We start from the raw sequence: 26664 nt of genomic DNA on the forward strand, positions 1-26664 counted from the left end.
GGGCAAAATCCAATTTATCGGAGCAACAAATAACAATGGGGAAGAGGAGGTTCAAACAGGTTTCAACCAGCGACGAAGAAGATGAGGAAGAAGTTCCAGGTCCTTCTTCACGGCGTCCTTCTTCTTCTTCTTCACAGTCGGAAAATCACAAGAAAAAGAAGGTTAAGCTTGAGGAAGAAGAATCTGAGAGCAGTGAAAACGAAGATGAAGCGGTGGTAGAGGACGCGAAGCCGATTGGAGAAGTAATCAAGACTACTGGTAAAGGAAGAGGGCGGCGAACTCACCATAATGCTTTCGAGTACGATGGGAATCGATTCGAGTTGGTTAGTTTTGATTGTTCTCGGTTTTTTCTTTTTCCATTTGTTCGTCTTCAAATTTTTTTTTTTGGCGCTTGTTGAAGTTTGTTAGGGTATTACGTCCACATTTTCGTCATGTGATTTTTGAGTGTCTGAATTCATTATAATTTCTGAGTAGAGACATGATGTTTCTTCGTTTTAGTTGATATTGTTGTTAATTTTTCTCTTTAATACTCAGTTTCGAAAATATGTAGTAATTTCTGAACTCTATTTCTGTTGGAGTGTGACGTTTTCATTTAGAAGTGCTGAAAATATTCCTTAAAAGTGTTCGCGTGCGGCTGAATCGTTTTACTCAAGTGTTCTTGAAGTTCATATACTTGACACATTCTCTTCATTTGTTTCGCTGATTAGTATTTGAATTTATGATTGAAATTTAGCATTTCTAAGTAGAGTATTAGGGTGGAAGAGAGGGGAAAGCTGGACAGGATTCTTTTATCCTCTTTTATTTATGAGACTCGGAGTCTAAGTTACGTGTCTCAATCATAGGGTCTCTGAGATGCCTGATTTGAGGTATATTCGGTACCTTTCCTTGTCCTTGGATGCTGGAGTTTGAGAATATGTTCCTTCGCCTAGAATTTTGACTTACTGCTAGTAAAAATGGTTTCGTTTAGTAGCCTTATTTACTTCTCATATAACTGATATAAGTTTGCATTTGGCCATGGTTGTTCTGCAGGAAGATCCGGTACTTTTAACACCTGAGGATCCAGATCAGAAGCCTTATGTTGCTATCATCAAGGTAACTGGGTTATTTATTTCATTTAACATCAGTCAGATACTTCATAAGTTCCTAATTTTTTTCGTATTCTCTGTTTTTGACTCTTAATTGATATTTTGGACATCTGAATGCCTGTCATATCTATAGTAAGTTGTACTGGACCTTTGATAAATATATATTTATAATGAAAATTATTGTCAGACAGCAGTATATTGAAATTTGAACCTCAACCATATCTCTTATAAAAATCTTTTCAATGGAACCATGTCATAAGTTGCCTGATCTGCCAAAGTAGTTTGGTGGTCATCCTGTCCTATCCGGATAGTAATATTCAAACACATGCAAATGCCTATTCTGTGCATAGAAAGAGCCAAGGTCAAAGTTAAGAAAGGTTTCAAGGTGAGCCACATCAGCCTTGTCTGTATGAACAACTGCATGATTCCTGCAGAATAATTTTTTATGTAGTTCTTTTTTATATTTTTCCTCTTGGCCCTCTACATTATTTTCAATTGATCATTGTAGCTGTATTAGATCAATCAAACAATCAATAGATGAAGGAAGGAAAAAGAAAAGAGAGGAGAAAGAGGAAGAGAAGAGGAGAGCGATGGGGGGCGGGGAAAGGAGACTCACGGTTAGGTTTGGAATTAACTCCTACTGTGAGTCTTTATATTCTTATACGAGGTGTAAAACAAATAAATAAAAATACTAAACTACCCCAATTTAGTTTAAAATAGGACTTGTATACCCTTTTTTTTGGGTGAATAAAGAATTTCATTACCAAAGAGAAAGAAACAACAGAGACCCCAAAAGGGGTGGGGAGAGAAACAAAAATACAAGCTAACACAGCCTCAAACAGAGGAGGAGGTCAGTTGGAGGGAGGAGAGGGGGAGATCCCAGGAGACAACAATATGCGTGTTCCTTGGGAAATCAATACAATGGGAAGTTACATTTACGAGCTTTGCCTTGATGTCGAAGGAGATGGAGTCTCAAATCTGGCCAACAGTCCTGGAGTTGGAAGTCCATTTCCTAATGTTATGCTCCATCCAAATCTGGTTGATGGTAGCACAAAAACCTAGTTTACCAACTGTGTTGCATAACGAAGAGCCCAAGAAAGTCATATCAACCCACAACCATTCCCTAGAGAAGGGGAGGATTCTTCGTTTGCGAGGCCAGCATTTGCCAAGGATTCCCTTCCAAATAGCCGAGGAAAGCGGGCAATTAAAGAAGAGGTGGGCTGCATCTTCCGTAGCGTTCCAGCAAAGACTACAAGAAGGGAAAACTGGGATCTGACGAAGGCGAAGGAAGGACTGCGTTGGGAGGCAGTTGGTGAAGACGCGCCTCACAGTGAAGTTATGCCGGGGAATGTGGCCTTTGGACCAGACAAGCTTTCTCAAGGAGCTAGATCACTTCTAATCCGAACTAGGTTCTAGGCATCTTTTGATTTAAACACACCCGAGGAAGGAGTCCAATATACATAATCACACCTCCCTGAAGGCCTTCTAGGGATAGAGGGCAAAGCATCCTAGACTTCAATAAGACCCGGGTGGATGGTGGTGGGAGGGCTCCAGTCACCATTGGATATTATATCAGCAACCCTAGATTGCCTACTTAGGCCACAATTGTAAATAGCTCTGTTGCTGATCGAGTGAATGAGAATACCCTTAGGGTGGCAATGCTCCGACCAAAGAGCAGTAGAGGAATCATCTCCAATCTTGGAAAGAATTGCTTTGAGAGCCGTCGGCCTGAGAGAAAGCATTTTGCGCCAAACCCAAGAAGCATCTGATGAGGAAGTGACTGTCCAAATAGAATCAGACCGAATAACTCCAGAGTAGATCCAGTAAACCCAAATGCTGTTTTCTTTAGAGGCTATCTTCCAAATCAGCTTAATGATGCCTGCAGAATTCACATCTTTAATATGACGGAGACCCAAGCCCCCCCTCTTCCTTGGGGAGGCAAACAGAAGCCCAGCTGGTGGGGTGGAGGAATCTAGTGGTTTCAGCCCCTTTCCAAAGGAAGGAAGCCATGCGAGATTCTAAAGCTTTGATGTTTCCTTAGTTAAAAACATAAACAATCAAGCCCCAAACTATCCCTGCTGATTGATGTATACGACACCCCTTTCGGTAGGAGGGAAAACACTAATAACTCAACACTCCCTCTCAAGCTGGAGCATACACATCGCCATTCCCATCTTGAAACAACCATCAAGAAAATCCGGATGAAACAAGGCTTTAGTGAACATATCACCAAGCTGATTTCCAGAAGTAACTAACGGAGTGGAGATCAATTTGCTCATCACAGCATCTCGTACAAAATGACAGTCCACCTTGTGCACTCACAAAAACTGGGTTACTGGCAATGTAGATGGCAGCTTGATTGTCACAAAACATATTTATAGGCTTAGTAATGAAAAAACCAAGCTCTTGGAGTGATTTTAGCCACATCAACTCAGCTGCAATATGAGTAATAGCCTTATACTCGGCCTCAACACTAGACCTTGTTACATAGTTTGCTTTTTACTTCTCCATGTAACAATGTTACTTCCAACCAATGTGCAATACCCAGTAGTATACCTCTTATCACCTTTAGTGCCAGCCCAATCTGCATCTGAATAACCAACCAACTCAATATGCTTATTAGGTCTATAAACAAGACCCTTTCCTAGAGCAACTCAATATGCTTATTACGTCTCCCTTTCCTAGAGCACCCTTAAGATACCTTAGAATCTGACAAGAAGCCTCCCAGTGAGCCTTCTATAAATTGGCTTATAACACCCACATCAAAAGATCTGTTCGGTCTAGACACCTAGTAACTGTAAGATAAATGAGCTTACTAACAACCTCCTGCACTGATGTTTTAGCAAGCTTTTTCACCGTCATTAGCCCCAAACTTTTGATGTGGATTCATAGGGGTGAACAGGTTTGGATGCTAACGTATCAGTTTCCAGCCAAAAGATCATGCACATGCTTTCTTTGAGAGAGACTAACCCCCTTTCTTACTACAAACAACCTTAATACCAAGAAAATACCTGAGAAGACCCAAGTCTTTCATCTGAAAGTGCTGCTGTAAATAGGACTTCACCTCTGCAATACCAAGTGTGTCATTACTAGATATAACAATGTCATCAACATTTAAAATCAACACAATCAAGGTGACAATCAAATACAGAGTGATAGAATAACAATGAAGCTAAACTTGTCAAACCAGGTTTTAGGTGACTGTTTCAACCCGTATATTGCCTTATGAAGTCGACGGAATTTACAAGCATTCTCCCCCCGAGCAACATACCTACGATGTTGTTCCATGTACACTTTCTCATGCAAATCACCATATAAAAAGTATTTTTGATATCCAACTGATACAATGGCCAGTCAAAATTAACTGCTAAAGAGATGAGCACAAAAACTGAATTGAGATGAGCAATAGGTGAAAAGGTCACAAAATAGTCCACATCATAGGTATGCGTGTATCCCTTGGCAACCAAACAAGCTTTGAGCCGTTCAACAATACCATCAAGGTTATACTTAATAGTGTAAACCCAAAACACTTTATGAGGTCCTTACGTAAAGGTAGATCTACCAAAGTCCAATTCTGGTGAGAAAGCAAGGCATCGATTTTCACATCCATAGCAGACTTCCATCCAGGATGAGACAACGCTTGATGATATGTGGATGATATAGTATGGAAAGATAATGATAAAGCAAATGTAAAGAAAACGGAAGGTGAGAAATGGAAACAAACTTTTTTTTTTTTAGCCCGAATATTCACTGGCTAAAAGACTAGTCTCCTTGTCTAAAAGTGAATTTTTTTTTCATACAAATCATGAACACGAGACAGATTCTTGTCTTGGGAAAAGATTTCCTTCAAATCATCCCACACACCTTTGGCTGTAGTGTAGAACAGAACTTTGGCAGCAACGGCTGGCTCCATACTGTTCTATAGCCACACAAGGTGTGTTATTTTCTCGCATCCAAATCCAGTCATTGAACATTGTATCAGTGGAGGAAGGTGGAAAGGAAATCAAATATGCCAATTTCTTTTTTACATGGATGTACACCTTAATAACGTGGGCCCAAAGCAAGTAATTAGAAGTTCCACTGAGCTTAATGGAAGTAATCTGGACATTAACACTATCCGTAGGAGGTTTCTAGTTACCCATGATATAAAAAAATAGAGAACAGCAGCAAACATAAGAGAAACTAGCCAACACCAATCAAGGATCTCAGGAGAGTGCACAAACCAATGCAATTCAGCAAATACCAGTTAGAGAACCACCATAATCACAAAACCAGCATGTATCACTTCCAGATGACAGCCACATCACCGCAATAAAAGATAAACCAGCCACCAAGAACCAAAACCACAAGAGCAACCAAGCACCAACAAGGGGGAAAATTGCTAGCAGCAAATCAAGTAGGGGATACAACAAATAGAAAAGATGCCAAAAATATGAAGGCAACCCAGTGGCTGGAAGTGGATAATTAGCAGGTGCACCAAAATAGAAACTTATAAAATTTCAGGATTAGTAACTTTGCAAGAACAACCAACAGTCAACTCATCTGATCAGCATCAAGCTTGGAGCAATGGGAGACCTTTGGCCATAGAAATAGACCCCAAAAAGTCTCAACCAATTGATGGGTTGATAGGGAGATATCCTTGATTGATAGGTTCAGTCAAAGATCCAAAAAACAGGGTAAGCATAGGTTGTAGGAGACAGCAGCAATAACAAGTCTTCATGCGCATGATGATGCACTCTTGTAGTAGTCTTCATTGGCATTAGAAATAGTAGTTGTCATGTTTCATAAATTAGGGTTTCAGACAAATCAAAGAATAGCATAGGTTCTGTGAACCATAGGGAAGAATGGACAAAAAAGACTCTCAAAACAAAGGTGGGGATGAAACTATTGATTGTTTATTCTCTGTTACCATGTAGCAGTATTAGGTCATTCAAACAATCAATAGATGAAGGAAGGAAGAAGAGAAAAAAAGAGAACGATGGGGGAAAGGAGGAGACTCACGGTTAGGTTTGGAATTACCTCCTACCGTTAGCCACTATATTATTATATGAGGTGAAAAACAAATAAATGCAAAGACTAACTACCCTATATTAGTATAAATAGGACAACTATACCCTCAGTTAAAAACATAACAACCAAGCCCCTAACTATCCCTACCGGTAGAAGGGAAAACAGTCAAACACAAATAACTCAACAATCTTGTCTTACAGTTTAATTGGGTATTCTTCTCATGGATAGGTTCTGATTTTTTTGTTTGCAGGATATTGCACAAACCAGTGATGGGAGTGTGATGGTTACTGGGCAGTGGTTCTATCGTCCTGAGGAAGCAGAAAAAAAGGGTGGAGGAAGCTGGGAAACACATGATACTAGAGAGCTGTTCTACAGTTTCCACCATGATGAGGTTCCAGCAGAATCTGTAATGCACAAATGTGTAGTGCATTTTGTCCCTTTACAGAAGCAGCTTCCACAACGCTCACAGAATCCTGGTTTTATTGTCCAAAAAGTGTATGATACTGTAGAGAGAAAACTTTGGAAATTAACAGATAAAGATTATGAGGACAAGAAGCAACATGAAATTGATCTTCTAGTTCAGAAAACTCGAGAGCGTCTAGGAGAACTTCCAGATATTGAGCCTGAAGATCCTCCTGTTGAACAGGAAGAGACATTGAAGAATAAGCGTTACCTCAGAAGGAAAAATATATCTCCTCTTGATGTGTCAAGGGAAGACGATGCCACCAGGCCTGATCTAAAAGCAGAAACACCAGGAAGTGGTTCCAATGATGCTTCCGAGTTTTATTCAATATTAGCAAACTTCAAGGCTTTAACTGGAGATTCATATCGTGACAAATGTTTGGGGAGACTTCTTCAAGCAATTCAGTATGCATGCATCTCAAAGGACTATGTGCAGGCTGATGATAAAGATAAAGTTGGATCTGCATGCATTGATGGTGCTGCAAGTGGAAACAATGGCTGTCAAGAGAGTATGAAGGTGCGCAATGAACATTTCCCTTCATTCATTGTATAAGTTTTGAATCCTCGTTCCATTACTCAAAAGGATTGGGCATGTAAATAACCGTTAACCAAATTTAATTAGTAGCCTCACAATTTCATTGGATTATCCTTATTGGGAATACAGTTGTTCAATAAGTAGGGCAACATTTGGGTAGCTTGCTTGTAGGCTGAGAAAGTTATACCATGGTTCGAGGTTGAGGTCTCGGGCATTGTTTCAGTAAGGCAAAAAACCGCGTTGTCTCGGCTGAAACCATGCATTTTTTTCCTTCAAATTTTGCCCCTTGGTTTCAGGGGCCATATGACCTAATTAGGTCATGAAACTTGTAGTACAGCCTATTTTAGTCCCTATAAACATGGTGGAACCCTTAAGTTTTTTTTTTTAAATCATACCAAAATGGTATTTTGACTTCAGACCCTAGGTTGGTAGTCATAGTTCAAAGTTTCGCTGAGATTCCAGAATCATCCCTTATTTATGTCAAATATCATTTCAGTAAATGATTTTATTCATAAATAAGCAAATATCCCTTATTTGAATCCAATAAAAATAGTTAAAAAAAAAAACAAATTCCAATAGGATAACAAGTCAACCCCCCAGTTTAAAAACAAAAATGTGATTTTCGGCGGTAGGGGCGATTTTCAACTTTCAAATGCCTGGGGTTTTTCTCCAATCTAAAACCTCCATAAATCTTATTGTGATAGAACATCACTAAAAACCAAAAGAGTGTCAAAATAATCTCTTTTTGTTTTTAGGTCTAAACCTTTATTTCCATTCAAAGCAATTTAAACAGCATTCGCGCACACCAAACAAGGTTTGACCGGAACATAATTCCTTCAAAATAAATCAGATTTAAGTAATCTTGGATTTGCTTGGGTAGAGCACAAAACCAGTTTTCTAACGAGTGTAAAATTGTTCAAATCTAATTATGTTTACAGATTTATGTTTTGGTCAAACTTTATTTTGTTTGCACGAATGTTGTTAAAAATTGCTCTGAATGAATATAAATTTTTAGATATCAAAACAAAGGATTATTTGCCGCTCTTTTGGTTTTTAGCAATGTTCTATCACAATAAGATTTATGGATTTTTTAGATTGGAGAAAAACCCAGCATTTGAAAGTTGAAAATCGCCCCTACGACCAAAAATCTAGTTTTTGTTCTTTAACTAGGGGGGTTGGCTTGTTACCTTGTTGGAATTTGATTTTTTTAACTATTTTTATTGGATTCAAATTGGCGGTATTTGCTTATTTATGAATAATATCTTAAGTAAATGAAATAACAAATATAAAAATTACTTAAACAATGTTTGGCATAAATAAGGGAATGATTCTGGAATTTTTGAGAAGCCAGGGTGATACAGGACAAAATTTCAACCCAGTCTCGTCGAGATTGGGTATTTAAACAGAAATTTCAGCTGAAACTTTGTATATTTTCAATTTCGGTAGTGTTTTTGATTCAGTAGCTGTCGAAACCGAGACAAATTCCGAGACCTCGAACTATGAATTATACTATCAAACGATTCAAATAAGCTTTTTTAGGAAATAGAAACCTAAGTGCAGATTATGGAGAAGAGATTTATATCCCAACTTACTAATTACTGGGGTTCGACTTCATAGGGATAGTAATGAAGCAGGAATCTTTTATAGGGCAGAATTGTGGAGATGTCTTCGCTTTATTGTGTCATATTTATCTATGACAGCTTCAGGCTTTGAGGATCTAAGGCTGTACTATTAGGAAGAAACATGTGAAAGGGTTAAGGATTGATTAGGGTTTTGGTAGGAGGGTTTGAAATAAAAGTTTCTATTAAGAAACTAAGAAGCTGGGTTGGGGTTCTGAGATTTGGATTAAATTTGAAGTAGGCAAACTAGGGCAGTGGTTAGATACTAGTAAATTGAAACTCTCCAATTGATTAGAGGGTTTTTTATTTGGGAGAATCTGGACAGAAAGGAGGAAGGTAGTCATGGATAAGAATGTATTTTGGCTCCAATTAAAGTTGATTTATAAAGTTAGGATATAGAAGAGAATTGGAAATATCAGTATTCAATAGAATCAAAGAGAATAGAAACTACAATAGTTGCAGTAGTAATAACAAATTAAATATGATTATGATATTATTCTGATATAGAAGAGGTGTTGTGTTTCGGAGTGCAAATATGGTACCATTGTTCTATGTACTATGGATTGCATAATGCAAACCTGGAGTTGAATATGGATGATCATATAAAATTTGATGAATCTGGGATATTATTGGTATAAATCCACAACTGTGTGTTTACACAGTCTTTGTAATTTTTTTTGTAATTTTCAACTTCTTAAAATTTTATGATGTTTTAGTTGTTGTAGTAACTTGTTGGATTCCGCAGGGTGATGAAGCAATCCACTGGCCAGATGCTGCTGTTGCAGCAGTAACTTCTCTTGAGAGGGTCTCACATGAAACTCTTGCCTTTGATTTTACGAAGTATAACCAGAAGATGAGACAGCTAGTATTCAACCTCAAGGTTTTTGATGTTTACCTTTTACTTTGCACTCTTGGTGACTTGGTGTCATGATCTGTTGATATAGTATAGTCTTATAAAGAATATGTATGCCATGGTGCACGTTCATATTGCAATGTTCTATTAGTTGGACTTTTTATTATGATACTGTACAAATTAAAATACACGTAAGAGAACACTAATCGTATCTTGATTATCCTATTAAGTAGTTGTTGAGTGTCATAGGGATTTGCAACTGTAGCTGATGATCTTCTTCATAGTTCATACTTATCGTTTGCCCATGTCTCCATCATAAGGATTATACATTACAATTGGTGGGGTTTTCATATTTCTTTAGAACTTGGTCTTTGGATGTCTTCCGGTTGATGTTTTGAAACCTGTTTTAGAATGAATGGTTGAACTGATTAGACCATCAATGGATGAGCTTTTGAGTCACTTTCCATATTGACATGAAGAGCTATGAGAATTGACAGGCTAATGCAAACTCGATCTCGAACCAGGGAAACCAGAGGGAGATCGATTGCAGCTGGATCAGTACAATAAAAGGAACAAAACTGAAACTCTTTTTTTTATTGCTAATGTTCTGTTTACATATGAAGGAGAACACAGAAGGATAAGAAAAAGAAGAAGAAAGGGATATAGAAGGGGGGAGAGGATCAGCTCTCTCAGCCCATCATCCTCTCACCGTTGCCACGTCTCACAGCTTCAACCATAACTCTTTTCTCTTCAATCTCTGTCCTCCTTTGCTCAGCCTCATACACTTATTTATAATTAAATCATGGTTACAAAATTGTAACTCCCTTTTGACTATTGGGAGGATTACAAAATAGAAACCAAACGAAAATAGAAACTAAATCTAACTGAAAGGAAACAAAGGACTGAAATAGAAACTTCTAAATAAAAACTAAGCCTACTTCCTAAACTGAAATTAGAAACTAATCAAATTAGAAGACTGAAAAGAATCTTAGAAATCCTCCTCTAAGCCAGCTGTCAAGGTGGGCCACAGCACTGTTCACGTGAACAGTAACTTCTGAATTTTATTTTTTCACAATTTTCTTCTTCGTGCTTCGATCTACATCACAGGCTATCTAAACTGTCCATTTTTATGGTGAACCGCTTGACTCAGATGGCTGAACCATTTGGCCTGGGTTAGATCATCATAAAAACTTTATGGTTTCACTTGGATTCTTCGTTTACCAAGAAAAAAAAAGTATAATGTTTCATGCACCTTGTCTACAATAACAACAAACTCAGCCTTATCCCTACTTAATGGGGTCGGCTACATGGATCCAAATAAACCAAAGTAGGGAAAACAGAGTTCAAACCTAAAAGGGGAAGAAAGTATGGAAAAGAGAGATGGGGAAAGAGGTGAGAAATGAAGAAAAGAGAAAGACTAATGAAAGATAAAATATAAATGGAAAGATGAAAGATAGTAAGAGGAAAGAGGCACAACCCAACATGTTAGGAGATTCTCAGCTACATGGGGTCTGGGACATTGATCCTTGCCCTCCAATAGGCTATGTCTGAGGTCATACTTGGTACAAGATATAGACTATGCATGTCTTTCCTTACCACTTTTCCTATGTCATTTTGGATTTGCCCCTGGCTCTTTTAGCTCCTTCAATCGGAATCATATTACTCCTCCTTAATGGGGCGGCGTCCTAGGCCTCTGTTGAATATGACCATACCACCGTAAACGACTCTCTCGAAGCTTATCACTGATCGGGGCAACTCCAAGTCCGCTCTTATATGTTCATTTCGTACTTTATCCTTGTTTTTCAACACATCCATCCATAGTTGTCATGGCGTCGCTATATCGTCGCCATGGCGTCCTGGCGCTGGAGGTCTGTGCATATCGACCTACGCCATGGCGTCCTGTCTCTCTTTCCCTCTTCGATTTCTTCTTCTTTAATTTTTTGTTTCTTCCCCAACCTTAGACCCACTCCCTGCTTCCCAAAATCTCCTATTTTAGCCTTGGTTTAGTAACCTGCAACTAAGACATCCGCCAGATCTGATTTCTGATCTCACCATTCGGTTGCCAGTAGAATTTTGGGCTATTTCTCGTTGGGATCGGCAGACTTTGGTGCTGCAAATTTGTTCCAGAAATTGCAGGGAGAATCATCTTCATAAGGAGTTTCCTCTGCTGGAACTACTCCAGTTCACCGTCTCTCTGCCTCTCTTTCTATCGTGTTATTGCAAGGTTGAAAAAGACATTAAGTCTTTAAAATTGCAAGTAAGAACAATTTATATTATTTATATAAAACCCCTTATATTCTCTATTTCTATTCTGTTTAACCCCTTCAGTTTTCTTTGTAACTCCATTAAATTACAGTTCTGCCACTCCTTTACAACTTCAGATTAATTACAATTCTGCCATTGCTCTTATAAATCTTGATTTATCTACTCGTTTGCCATTCAACTTTGGATTTAATTACAATTCTGCCATGGTCGACATGATCGCCATGGCGGGCGACGTGTCGATATATCAATTAGACACCCCTCCACCGACTTGGATCGCCATGACGCCATGACAACTATGCATCTATCTTAACATCCTCATCTCTGCTACACAAAACTTATCAATATGACACTTCTTAATTGCCCAACATTCCACCACATACATCATGGCCGGTCGAACAACAATCATATAGAACTTTCCTTTAAGCTTTAAAGGAATGCGTCGATCACACAGTACTCCGGATGCACCTCTCCACTAAATCCATCCTACTTTAATTCTCTATGAAACATCATCCTCTATGTAATCTTCTTTATTTATGATTAACCCCAGATATCTAAAATAGTCACTTTGCGGTATCTCTCTTTCCTCAATTTGCACCATATCAGTCTCCATCAAAGTGTGACTAAAATTACACATCATATACTTCGTCTTCGTTCTACTAATCTTAAAGCCTCTTGTTTCCAAGGTTGGCCTCCAAAGCTCTAACCTAGAGTTAATCCCTTCTTTTGTCTCATCCACTAAAACGATATCATTGGCGAAGAGCATACACCATGGGACCTCGTCTTGAATGCTATTGGTTATATCGTCCATGATAAGCGTAAAGAGGTAAGGACTTAAGGCTGAACCTTGATGTAATCCAATAGTAATTGGGAATTCCTTGCCCTGACCTCCCACAGATCTCACACTAGTCACCACGCCCTCATACATATCTTTAATGACATCCACATATTTACTTGACACCCCCCTCTTCACTAGAACATGTTGGCTTAGATCTCTAGGGACTCGGTCATAGGCTTTTTTCAGGTCAATAAAGACCATAAGGAGGTTCTTCTTGCTATCTCTATATCTTTCCATAAGGCTCCTCAATAATTAGATAGCTTCTGTCGTGGATTTACATGGCATAAAGCCAAATTGGTTCTTATCGAGATATGAGTCTCTCTTCTCAAATGTGCTTCAATAACCTTTTCCCACAGTTTCATAGTGTGACTCATTAGCTTTATGCTTCTATAGTTATTGCAGCTTTGGATATCACCTTTATTTTTGTAGATCGGGAGAACAATGCTTCGCCTCCATTCATCTGGTATCCTCTTTGTGTTCATAATCTTGTTGAACAAGTTGGTTAACCAATAGATCCCACAACCTCCAAGGGTTTTCCATACTTCTATTGGAATCTCATCTGGGCCTGGAGTTTTGCCTGCTTTCATCTTTCTCAAGGCTTCTTTAACTTCTGCCACACTAACTTTTCTTACATATTTATGGCGTGTGGTGCCTTGTCGAATAAAGCAATCGTTCAGTTCATTTCCACTCGACCTATCTCCATTTAGTGGGTCACAATACTCATCCCATCTCTTCATGATGTCCTCTTCCCTTACCAACACTCTTCCATCATCACTCTTGATGCACCTCACCTGGTCAAAATCTCTACTCTTCTTTTCTCTCATCTTAGCTATCTTATATATAGCTTTTTCTCCTTCTTTAGTGTTTAGGTTGGTATCAAGATTCTCATACTTCTTCTCCCTAGCCATTCCCACAATCTTCCTAGCTTTGTTTTGGCATCATAATACCTCTTTTTATCCTTAGTTTCGTTAGTCTTTTGCCATGTCTTAAAATAAACTTTCTTATTCTTAATGGCTGCTTGGACCTCAATGTTCCACCATCAAGTCTCCCTATGGGCCTGACGACCACCCTTTGCTTCCCCTAGCACATCTTTGGCAACCCTCTTATTACAAATCATCATTTCGTGCCACATCGCATTGGTGTTTCCGTCAAAGTCCCACTTTCCTTGTTTGACCACATTATCAGTAAAAGTCTTTGGGTATTCCGCTTTTAATCTCCACCACCTTATCTTAGGGTGTATAGGTTCTCTCCTCGTACGGTTCTGTGCATCCTTGTGAGTTTATCAAGGTGGAAGGGTGGGTGGAATCCTGCGACTCCTTACGCCGTGACGGCTGGGAGGATCCCTATTTCGAAGGTGGTTTCATCCTTCAACAATCCAAGCTGCTGCCGGAGGAATCCAGAGTAAGGTTGGGTTTTAATTTTCTGTTTTATCCTTTCTTTCCTTCCCCAATCGATCCCCTTTCTTTTCTGTCCTATTTCTCATAAACCCTAGACTGCTACATTCTGCCCAGATCTGCTTACCTATCAGAAGCCATCCAAATTCTGACCATAGCCTCCCCTCAACACCATCCCTACTTGACCCAAGTTGCTGCCCTTTCCCATCACTCCAACCCTAATTTCTGTAAAAAGTTCCATTAGCCATTAAACCCTAAAATTACAGATCTCCCACTTCGGACCATCAAAACAGGCCCATATTAGGATCGGACCTCCCTCCCACAGTGCCCTAAACTCGATCCCAAGCCTAGCCCTAAACCCCCATTAAAAACCCTAGTTTTGGCTATTTTCCTTAGTTTTAGAACCCGAAACCCTTACCCTAATTTCTGCAGGAAATTAAAACTGATTCAAATTCAGATATTTTTATACCATAATGACCCTCTAAACCTGTAGATTAAAACCCTATAAACCCCATTCCCAAATTCCCATCCTAAACCCTAATTTTGCCCTAAAACAGCCCCAAATCAACCCTAAACAGCAGGCTTGATCAAAGCTTGATTCCAATTGGCTCCTAGTAGGATTATCACCTATTCTAGGACTACATTACTTTTGCTTAGGCAAATGAACATTCATCATTTCCCATGGAGTGGGCCCCTTCACTCCCTTGCCAGCCCTTTCAGTAGTGTCAATCATAGCCTGATAATATGTTCCCTGAGCAGCATTAGCTGGGATGCTATGATAGAAGAAAAACTTGGACATTGCATCACCAACTTTCGCTTTCCAACAACCCCATGATTGCTTTATAGTTCTTTGTTTGGTGTCCTGCTGTCTGTATATAAGGATCCTTTGAAAGAATCTCAATGGGATCATCAGGATTGAAGGGTGGGGGTGGGGATGGGGATGCAGCTCCCCTCACACTCTGGGTTCTCCTAAAAGGCAAATCCCCCTGTCTCTGCTTCTTCCTCCTATCCCTTGCCGATCGCGCATCTGAAACAGCTGGTCTAGAACGAGAGCCACTTGCTCCTCTACACATCTCTGTAGCCCTAATCCTTTCCATCTCAGCTGTCATTCGGCTATCTGCCAACACTCTTTGGTACTCTCTCCACTCTGCCTGTGTCTCAAAATCATCCCGCCTATCCATGTACGCGTCATCTTGTGGCTGTGGGTGTCTCTCTAGGACTGCCTCATGAAACTCTTCCTCCACCCTTTGCCTTTCTGCCTTTTTTAATCTTCCTCCCTTCAATAGTTTAGACATGTTTTGTTGCACTACTTTGGGAACTTGTCTGCATGTGGCCACATCCTTATACCTACCATCCAAATGCTGCTTTAATCTTATAGCCCCTCCAGAATTCAGAATTCAGAATTTTTCTGCAGTAGTCACATCTTGACTTTTTCTTGTCATTTGACATTGGCTCTTCATGCAACCATGCTATATCTCCACCTCCACCCTCAGCCATTGTTCAGTAGTTTTAAACCTTGGCACACTGTTAAATCAACAATGCATGCATTATTGATGTATTCAGCATCATTTCAAAGTCCTAAGTTAATCATATAGCTATTTCCTATTTCCCCCTTACCTCTTGTATTTTTTTCTTAATTAAAAATAAGTTCTGTAATTTTTTTCATAAATAATCATACCGTAAGTAATACAAAACATAGTTGTCACGGCGGATAGGCGATCTAAGGCGTCGGAGAGGGTAAAAAATCAAGGTGACACCAACTAGGCAGTTAAGGCGTCCAAGTCGATCAAGGCGCCTGGACACCTAGGCGACGCCTTGACAACTATGGTACAAAATTATAATGGATGAAATAAGAATCATCACTTTCCATATTTAAATGCATTAGCAATGCTTTCATTAATTTTAAATAATTTTCAAAACAAAATAGATATTTTTCACTATTTTTTGGGAATTTTCTGTAATTTTTTAAAATATATATATATATTTTTTGGGTGAATAAAAAAATTCATTACCAAGGAGAAAAGATACAGCAGCTCCCTTAGGGAGCGAGAAGAAAGAAAAGAAGAACCAGCTCCTCAAGCAGGAGAGGGCTGGAGAGAAGTAGAGGACAGACCCCAGGAGACAACAATAAGCCTGTTCCTTGGGCTGTCATTACAAAAAGAAAGGGGGGGGGCAAAGATAAACGAGCTTTGATTTCAAAAGAAATGGAATCCCAATTCTGCTGCTGAGTACGAGATTTGGTGGTCCATTTCCTTAGGTTTCGCTCCATCTAGATGTGATTGATTGTGGCACAAAAAGCTAATTTACCTACTTTTCGCAACTAGAAGAACCAGCAAAAGTCTTCACAATCCAAAGCCACTCTCTAGTGAACGGCAAAATTCTACGACGTCTAGGCCAATATTTTGCTAAGATCCCCTCCCAAATAGCTAAGGAGAAGGGGCAAGCAAAGAAAAGGTGCTCAGTGTCTTCCACATTGTTCCAGCAAAGGCAGCATGAAGGAGAAGCAGCAATCTGGCAATGACGAAAGAAGGACTGAGTTGGAAGGCAGTTGGAGAGCGCTCTCCAGGCAGTGAAGCAGTGACGGGGGATGTAATGCTTGAACCAAAGAAGCTTTCTCCATGGAGTAGGAGAACTTTTGATGCGAATATGATCCCAGGCAGCTTTGGCGGAGAAGGAACCCGTCTTGGAAGGCGACCACATGACACATTCAGCTCTCCCAAGATTGATGTTTGGAAGAGTAGACCAAATGTTGGAGAGAGTCTGATGCGAAGAAGGAGGCGAGTTCCAACCAGAGGGGTCGAGGATATCAGCCACCTGAGCATTTCTGGGGATGCCTGAACTGTAGATAACTCTGGGGCTAACAAGGTGGAGAAGGATGCCCATAGGATGCCAATAATCCAGCCAGAGGGAAGTAGTAGAACCATCACCAATGCGGGAGCATATAGCTCCTTGAACAAGGGGACGAGTGGCTAAAATCTTCCGCCAGACCCAAGAGACATTTCAGAAATTAAAATAATTAATTTACTAGCTGAAAAAAAAGTGACACCGAGAAGCCATAGATTGTCCAACGGTGTCCAACATATATTTAATTGAGTTCCAAACAATGATTATAAACCATATTTTTTTCAAATTTTGTACAAGAAAATCATTTAATTTTACAAATAAATAAATAAATAATTTAAAAACAAAAAAAAAAATTCGCCTTCGTCATTCCATAGATCGGTGGACAATGTATAATATATAATAAATTCATAGTCAACAAACAATTTTAGATCATGTTTCTATGAAAAATATAGTTTTTGAGATGAATAGTTACCTTAGGTTCTTGAGATGCAGTTTGGCGGAGATTAACAACTTCAATCTTCAATGAATCAAGCTTTGATGAGGTGTTGGAGGTGTGATTTGCCAAAAGAAATAAAAAAAAACACCCAAAAATGGAGTTTCCCCTTCACAGAGGCGAGACAGGCGAGAGAGAGTCGAGATCTCATCGAGTTATGGTGTTTTATGAGCTTTAATAAGGTCTGGTTCGACCGAGTCGAACCGAAACAAAAAATAGCCTGAGATCTCGGCGAGATACTGTGATGTAGGTCGAGATATGGTATTAATTCTATATAGCCTGTAATCTTGACTCGAGATGCTATGAAATTGAGATAAAAGCGAGATCTCGCCAAGATCTTGAACTATGTGGCTATGCCCCAAAGCCTCCATTGACACCTTCATAGCCTCTACAATCTCTCCCAATGTGGCCGTTCAGGTTACCTCCAATAATAATTGATTCATCCTGACCAAAACCATGCAATAAATCATCCATACGGTCCCAAAATTGGCTCTTACTGCTTTCATCCAATCCTATCTGGGGTGCATAAGCGCAAACAATATTGACAACCTCTTTCTCCAACACTAGTTTAATGGATTTAATCCAATCACCCATTCTTTTGTCCTCCACTACATCATTCTTTAGACCTTTATTCACAATTTTCCCCATTCCGTTTCTATTACTTTGGTCTCCCACATACCAAAGTTTGAAGTCGTCTAACACTTTAGCTTTGTTACCCTTCCATCTTGTCTCTTGGATACAACCTATATTAATCCTTCGTCTCCTCATAACATCTATCAACTCCAGGCTCTTACCCGTTAAGGATCCAATATTCTAGGAAGCTAATCTAATCCTACGATTCTGGGCTGGCAAAGTTCCTCTCACTTGCCCTTACCTACTTATCATCGCATCCGGGCGACGATGCGACATATCGCGTACAGGGGATGTCCTAGAAGAAAGAGTCCGGAAAGACATGAGATCAAGAAAAAGATCAGAAAAACTAAAGGATCCATGCAAAGGTGATTGGCCGAATATAGCAAGTGCCGGCTGCCAACCTAATGCACCACTATAGGAAATAGGTTTAATTAATAGAAAAGTATAAAAAATGAGTTTCCAAGCATTAGATATAGGGTTAAGACTAAAACCAATAGAATCACTTACATTGCGTTTGGTTGCGTAAATCTGTGGGTTTTACATCTATGGATGCATGAATCTCAACTTTTTTAACCGTTTGGTTGGAAAAACGGATTGACATCCTAAGATTCACCAAATCTTAAGATTCAATATTTTAGCCTAAAAGGCTGAATCTCAAGATTTTACCTCATGAGGTAAAATCCAGAGATTTACGTTTTTTCGTTTCTTGAGATTCACATATTATCGAGAGAGGGGAGACCAAATCGCAGAGCTCCATCGAAAAACCGTCATTGCCGCTTCGAGTACCTATAATATCGTCGACGCTTCTCTGCAAATCGCGGAGCTCCATCCTCGCTGGATCTGCTGGCGCTCCTCTACAAATCGCGGAGCTCCATCCTCGCTGGCGCTCCTCTGCAAATCACGAGTGAGATTTGGGGTTTTGGTTCTAGATTTTTTGGAGACTTCTCAGAAGGGAAGAGAGAAAATTCGTCAAGATTAGAAGGAATGGGAGAGAAATCAGGGAGGTTTTATCTTTTGATTTGATCGGTAATCCCGATCCACGGTTTGGGAAATGGGAAAGGGGAGAGAAAATTAAAAAAAGAGGGGGAAAGAGCAAGAACGAAAAAAAAGGATTTTTCTTTTGATTTGATCGGTAATCCTGATCCTATTTTCGGGGGTTTTCTTGAAGATTGAAAGGAATCCAGCAAGCAAGAGGAGAAGGATCTTCAAGACTTCTCATTGTGTATTCGAATGACTCGGATTCAAAGAAAAGAAAACTCACTTCCTTGCTCCTATAATCCCGATTGGTTATCATTGCAGATTTAATGGTAAGCATCTCCAAGTTTTTTTTTAATCTCCATAATCCATTTTAGGAATCATGATCCCCACCCCTATAAATATTTTTACAATTTTCTTTTCCTGATGCCATGAGATTTTATATTTTATTTTTAGATTCTTGAATTTGATTGATGAACTTTTGTCTGAACAAGCTATAAACAGCTTCTGGGAATATCATTTTGGTGTATTATTTTCTCTTTTAATGTTAGATTCATCTTGCTACTGAAATGGAATATTGATACAACACCATCCCTGTACCTGCTTTCATTGCAATATAGTTCATTTCATAGCCTTATTCGAAGGCTATCTTCAATGGAAACTATATCCCTATACCCAATCCCCATTGATATTTCTCCAAACCTCACCGGATCTGCCTTAGCTCCTTGAACGTCACTCTTGCAAACCGCCATTGCCGCTTCAGTTTTTTAGGTAGATTCAGGTTTCAGAATCAGAGTAACCAAACAGTTATTCTGTCAGAATTTCAAATCCACAGATACTCTGATCTATAGATGTAACATCTGAATCAATGTAGGCCTCCAGCAATTTACGCAACCAAACAAAATGTTAGGCATCAGATAATGGAAGCCACACACATAGTACAAGACAAAAAAACTGAAGGATATATCAAAACTTCCAGGCAGGTAACTCAGAAAGCAGCTAACAGAACAGCCCGGCAAAATGACAAATGAAACAGATGGAAAAAATAATAAAACAAATGAATGCAAAAATAAAACAGATGAAATATATAATGCAAGCAGACCCACAATAGGTCAAGCACAACAAAATGAAACAAATGAAAGCACTACTACGCTGATACTAAAAAAGCAATATAAAGGTACATAAAAAGCACATAATGTACTAACAATAAGGAATAAAAAGCAAGCAGTGTGTTAGAATATAATGCACTAACAATACGCAATAAAACAGGGTCAGGCAATGATATTAGAGCAATGTATGGCAGCCAAACACAATAAAAGCAAGCAATGATGAGGCTATATACAGGTCAAGCATTGATAATAGAGCAATACACAATAAGTCAATAATAATGCTCTAACAATAAGTAAGATAAGGCAAGAAGTGACGAGGTAATACAAAGGTGCAGCAAGCAAGGAGGGAAGAGGTAAGGCAACAGAGTAATAGAATAAACAGTATATTAGAACAAAAAACAGCAAAACGGTATAATAGAGCAATACACGTGATGTAGATCACAAGTCCATATGTACCCGCAGGAACAAGCCCCAAAACCAGCCCAGCAAGGTTGTGGATTCGACTGCTGTGAGAAGCAGCCTGGTCTGATGATGTGGTTAAGTTTTCGTTGGTTTGATGGAGCATCACCTAAGGCAGCCCCAGCCCAGAGAGAAGCATGAAGAAGAAGAAAAGAGACCAAGATAGAAATTTTTAAAAAAAGTTACTGTTCACATGAACAGTATCCGAATTACTGTTCGCGTGAACAGTAATTTGGGGGCTGATATGGACAGCTGGTGTGAAGATCTGATTTTATTTTGTTACTATTCTCTTAGTAGTACCTAGGTACTAAATCTATTAGTTTCTATTTTTGTTTCCTTGCTTGTTTTGAAGGCCTATAAAGCCTTAGTAGTTTCTATTTTCATCTAGTTTCTATTTTTCATTAGTTTTTATTTTCTTCCTTCTATTTTGTAAGCTTGCCTAAGCTATTAATAGGCCCCCTATTGTAAGGAATGATCAGATTTGGAGAAAAGAATTTTCAGGCCTTGTTGCTATCTTATGGGAGAAATTCCATGCTTCAACAGCTGGGATAGCTCATAGCTGTGGGTGAGAGACCCAGGCTCAGAGAGTCATTCCCCTACCCCGGTTCTCTTCTTTATCTTCTTCTCCTTTTCCTGTTCAACATACACTGCTGTGCTGTTTCTGTGACTGCAATAAACTATTGTGAAGATACCCTTTGAAGACTAAATTCAATTTCCAATTATCTTCAAGGTTGCTGCTGTTGCACACCATTAATAGATCCTTATCATGTTGATCCTGGCTGCAATCGATCTCTCACTGGTTCGAGGTCGTCTCTTGCATTAACACGGCAGGAAAACAGGAACCCTTCACAGCTGTAACAGGGCCAGCAGTTACCAGAGTTCAACTAGTACAGAGTCAAGTGTGGTTTACCAGAGTGGCAAGGTGGAGCCGACCAGTATGCTTGAGTATTTTACTGTTGAGCTGTGCAAGTCAGACCGCAGCCACTCTTGCAGGCCACTGGTCGTGGTGGTTGCTTTAGAAGGGGGAGGGTAGTGGTAACTTGGGGCTGGAGGTGTAGGTGACTTAGAAGGTATGAATTCGGTAAACCCCCCCTCTTTTTTTTCTGCACTTTCGAAGGATAACGATATAATCGAAGGATTCAGCACCTTCAATCTCTGTTTTTCTGCGTGTTTTCAGGGACCGTGAGTAGGCGGGAGGTTCACGAAAGCTGGTGTGGTGTTTTCGTAGACCGGAGTAGGACCTTCGTACAAGGTTTTCACCGTAAACCCAGGCTTCGTAGACCTGGCTAGAACCTGCTGGTGGGATAATCGAAGGGGAACAGTAGTGGTGTGGGCCTTCAAAGTGAGCGAGGAGGTCACCTAAAGCCCTGATCTCGCCTGAATTCTTTCCGAGCGAAAATGACTGTTAGAGGGGGAGAGGGAGAGAGAGAGAGAGAGGGAGGAAATAAAAATAAAAATAAAGTCTTGGGTCTAGTAGGATTTTAGAAGTCTTGGGTCATGCACCTTCTCTAATAGGCAATTAATTAAGTGATGCAGGTGCACTACCTTGGATCGACCCAAACCTAGTTGGGTATCCAGATGGAGATAAACCGGGTCCAGTTTGAGTCTTGGGTCTAGTAGGATTGTTTATTTTATTTGGGAAAGTATTATATAATCTTTTAATTTGGGTAGGGTACAGGAGAGAGAGAGAGAGAGAGAGAGCAAGTTATTTCAGTTTCAGTTTTAGAGTCTAACTAGGAGTTGTTGAGTATTTTGTTTTTGTCTTTGTTTTCTCCTTTAAATACTTGCATTCTAACCAACGTGAGAACAGATTGATTATGGAACAGTTGAGTTATGGTTTGAAGCCAATGTGACTGTGACTGTGCACTCTTCTTCCCCCCCCCCCCCCCTCTCTTCTTCTTCCTACGCGATTTTCTCTCCTCTCCTGCAACTCTGAGGCCCCTCTCAGATTTCTTCCCACTCCCTACCGGCCATCCACCAATTTGGTATCAGAACCGAAGGATCCACATCCTTACCCATCGATTTCTTCCTTCTAATAAGCTCCCCCCCCCCCTATATCTTTACTGTGTTACTGTTCTTTCACAACGAACAACAACCCACACCATCCGCTAAAACCCATCCATCCGAATGTTGCAACATCCCCCATCTTCCTATTTCTACCAATCCAAAAAAATAAAAACCGTCTTTGTTGCAAGACAGAGAAGTTGTATCAAAATCCTCACCCATCTCCTCCCATTCCCTCCGTAACCTTCTCGATACCCCTCTACCTTGTTTCGCAGACAACCCTTTAAGGTTCTGCTTCCACACAAAAAATAAATAAATAAATAAAAGAGAGAGAAATGCGAGAACAGAAGAGATAGTGAGAGACAGGAAAAATAAAAAATAGAAAAAGGAAGTAGAGCAATCGGACGTACCTGGTCCATCCTCGCCGATTTTCAAGTCCCAGTCGAACTCCTCCACCCGTTGTAGGAGTCGAACTCTTCCAATGCCATTCTCGTATCTAAAGGTCGAATACAACCCAGACTTTGCCAACGAGATAAGTTCTCTTTTGTAAAACCCAATTATTCCCATCTTACCCCCATCCTCTCATCCTATACTGCTTTTCAGTGTCACATTTTTTCCATAATTGCCCCTCCTATTTTTATCAAGTCTTTTTGTTTTATTAGTTTCCACATTTACCCTTTCCTCGTCAATACGTTATACCACCATTCTTTTTCTTCTCTTTAGTTTGCAGTCCAAAAAATTACGATTCTGCCATTAGTATCATAAACCCACTACATCATGGAGGTTGATCGCCACGATTTACTCCTTTCGATTAGCAATGGGTTCCATAAATTGCAAACATAACTTTCTAATTTGACGACAGGTTTTTAGGAGCTTGCCAATATTAACCACAATTTCTATAATAAGATGTCAAGCATGATACAATCTTCAAAAGGCGGATCAGATGTGGAAGAAAATGCGGACAATGAAAGGGACGATCAAACTGAAGTACACGTTCCGATCAGGATTGAAGTTGAAGAATTGATCGATGGTCTGATTTCAGTTGTGAAACCCCGCGATTAGATTCCCATCAAAGAGATGTCGTTTTCTAACGACCATCAGAAGATCGTGATGGTTGATCATGAGATGCGCTGGATCTTCGGTCCATCAAAGACGATGTTTGTGGATGCTGATCGAGTGATGCTGATTCTCTCATTGTACAAAATTCGAGTGCGAGTTTTCCTCAACACCGGGGGAATTGTGAATTGTTGCAGGTGCACTACCTTGGATCTACCCAAACCTAGTTGGGTATCCAGATTAAGATAAACCGGGTTCAGTTTGAGTCTTGGGTCTAGTAGGATTTTAGGAAGTTTATTTTATTTGGGAAATTATTATGTAAGACAGGCACACATACAACTGCTTTGCTCGACTAGGCGACATCTAGGTACCTGCCTAGGCGTCATGGTGCCCTGCCACCAATTTGGATTATGTAGGCGCCATGACAACTATGCTTGGAAAAGAAAGACTAGTTAGTGAACAAAATGTGCTTTTCTGTATTAGAAATTTTTAAACTGTAAATGGATGTCATCTTGTTTGACAACTACCATGTTGCTGACGTTTTAGCAATTGCTATCTTTGTTCCTTTTAAAAGTAGTATGACACCTGTCCTAAAGATTTTTAGTATTGAATAACTTGTAACAGAGCAATGCGATGCTAGCCAGACGTCTAGTAAAAAGAGAGTTGGAACCTTCAAGAATTCTTAACATGTCACCTAATGAACTAAAGGTATGGAATATTATGTCCTGGCTGTCTGTTCTGTTAATATACCTTCCTTTGCATTTTTCTGAATTTCTTTGTTGCTCATGGAAATCCACTGTGTTTCTAGAATAGATTAACCTGGATTTTTGTGGCTTGATTCATGGTTGAAGTCATCAATGAGCCTCCAATGCCAGTCTTTTGTTTCTTTCTGATCTCAGTTAGCCAGTTGTTTAAATTAGTACTAATGACTATCAAGACAAATATGTTAATCTTACACAACGGTCGAAAACTTCTTGAATGTGATGTCCTTTTATAACATGTTTGTAACCTACAGGCCAGCATCAGGTCTCTTCTATAGCTTTTGATAAGCAAAAATTAATATTAGCTAAAAGGTTAAAATGTAATGATACGACAAGAAGACCCCCAGCAAGGAGTTGGGGAACCTAGACAAAATGAAGACCCAAAAGACCCACCATACAACAGATTACCATCTCATCACCCATCCCCGGAACAGCAAGGGAGATATTCAAACTTTTGAGCGATTGATACTCTTTATATAACTAATGAGTAAGGTGGAGCTTCTGGAGTGTTGTGTGAATGATGCATCCCATTAAAACTGACAAGTGAATTTTGTGAGATGGCTGTAATGCCAGCAATGCTGTATGTGCTAAATGTGGGCAACAAAGGAACAAAACATGCATAAAATGGGTATAGCTGAGATTAGGATGCTCAGATGGATAAGTGGCAAGACTATGAATGTTGGAATAATAATACATTTGAGGGAACTTTGGGGGTTTCACTGATTGATGCTTCTTTTCCCTGTTGTATGAAAGAAACTAATCCTACCTAATTTGCTAAATTTCAGGATGCTCTTACAGAAGAAGAAACTCCTAAGGAGGAGCCTGAAGAATCCGAACGCATGCAGGTCATAATTTTTCCGTCTTTTTATTTAAAAAAAAAAACTGGAAACTGCCAAAATATGGTCCTATCAAGAGAAGGCCACTCTCCTTACGGTCCACCTAGTTGTGCCACATAACATGATGTGGGCAATGCCAACCATTAGATAAGGCATTGTCTGGACCATACGCCAAGTTTTAGACTCAATCAATTGTATACCCTCTCATGTCTAGGAATGCATAATTTTATTGGCAATTGGTATGCACCGTCCCCGTTGTCTATAACTTGGTGTGCACCTTGTTTGTATTCCTATATTTTAAAAGCTTTATTTTGCACATTGCCAAGTACGATTCAGCTGGAATTTGACATTTGACAACAAAATTTGGGCCCCATCCAACATGCAACATGGCAGATATTTTGGGCTGAAACCAGATAAACTTTGCCCAGAAAGATTATATACTTGTGCATTAGATTCTTAAAGATTAACTGTAGCCTTTGCATATCTCTTTGCATGTGGAATAGATGACAGATGCTCGATGTAAAAGATGCATGGAGAAGAAAGTGGGTCTAACAGACATTATACGAGGAGCACGTGGTGACCGCTATCAGGTTGTCAAACTTTCTATTGCATCTTTGTCTTAGTTTCTGTTTGTATTATCTTTGGGTCAGAATTTGTACAATGCCACTCGTAATGACACTTATTGCCCAGAAAAGAAAATAAAATAAAATAAAATAAAGACACTGCTGCTGGCATTTTTGGTCTTTTATTATTATTATTATTATTATTTTCTTGGGGGGGGGGGGGGGTTTCAGTTTTTTATCCCAGAAAACCACACTGGTCCATTCTAACAGATCAACTAGAACCAAGTCCAATAAACAAATAATTCGTAATTTCGTATGGTATCCTGTTTTGCTGATTTACTTGGATATGCTGCTCTCATGGGATTTAAAACGTACCAATGTAGTCCTGTGGAAAGAGAAGTTGAAGCTCTCTCCAATTCCCCTGTAATATGGAAGTATTATAGATTTCTAACTGGTTATTTATGTTGCTTGTGATTTTGTATCCTGGCCATGATTCTTTTTTATTGCTCATCAGTTGCAATGTATTGCATGCGGTAACACATGGTTTGCTTTCCGAGATGAAGTCTCTACACTGACCATAGAAGCAGCAAGTGTAGTTGGAAATGTGGGCACTGCACCATGGGCCACAGCGAAGTTCGAAGATGTTGAGAAAAAACTGGTTACTCCCCGTGAGTCAGAGAAACCGGACAGCGATATTTTTAAGAAGATAACTGCACCTTACATCCCCGTCTTGCAAACACAGAAATCATTTGGTAAGGCAAAAACTGAAGATCCTTTGCCTACTTCTAACAATGCGGTGTAGAAAGTGGAGCAATGGTTTGTAGTTTGTACAGCTAGTTGGTTTTATTGTTCAAAGGTTGTGTTTTTTTTGTA

At 39.5% G+C, this 26664-nt stretch overlaps 1 protein-coding gene across 2 annotated transcripts; it reads left to right on the forward strand.

The window, feature by feature from the left end:
- Positions 1–26664, forward strand: LOC122666165. Of its 2 annotated transcripts, XM_043862296.1 has the most exons (8): positions 2–323; positions 1030–1092; positions 6346–7074; positions 9457–9591; positions 24256–24339; positions 25178–25237; positions 25732–25818; positions 26306–26664. In XM_043862296.1, exons 1-8 carry the CDS (start codon positions 36–38, stop codon positions 26591–26593), a joined length of 1734 nt encoding a protein of 577 aa, XP_043718231.1. In that variant the 5' UTR covers positions 2–35; the 3' UTR covers positions 26594–26664. The 2 variants fall into 2 exon arrangements, with proteins under 2 accessions (XP_043718232.1, XP_043718231.1); XM_043862297.1 differs by lacking the exon at positions 1030–1092 and having other exon boundaries at positions 1–323.

The sequence above is a fragment of the Telopea speciosissima genome, chromosome 6 (assembly GCF_018873765.1).
Source record: "Telopea speciosissima isolate NSW1024214 ecotype Mountain lineage chromosome 6, Tspe_v1, whole genome shotgun sequence".
Taxonomy (NCBI): domain Eukaryota; kingdom Viridiplantae; phylum Streptophyta; class Magnoliopsida; order Proteales; family Proteaceae; genus Telopea; species Telopea speciosissima.

Coding starts and splice junctions, on each gene's coding strand:
- LOC122666165 (XM_043862296.1), top strand. CDS start 36: ATGGGGAAGAGGAGGTTCAAACAGGTTTCAACCAGCGACGAAGAAGAT. Junction 324..1,029: donor ATGGGAATCGATTCGAGTTG/GTTAGTTTTGAT, acceptor GTTGTTCTGCAG/GAAGATCCGGTACTTTTAAC. Junction 25,238..25,731: donor AAGAATCCGAACGCATGCAG/GTCATAATTTTT, acceptor CATGTGGAATAG/ATGACAGATGCTCGATGTAA.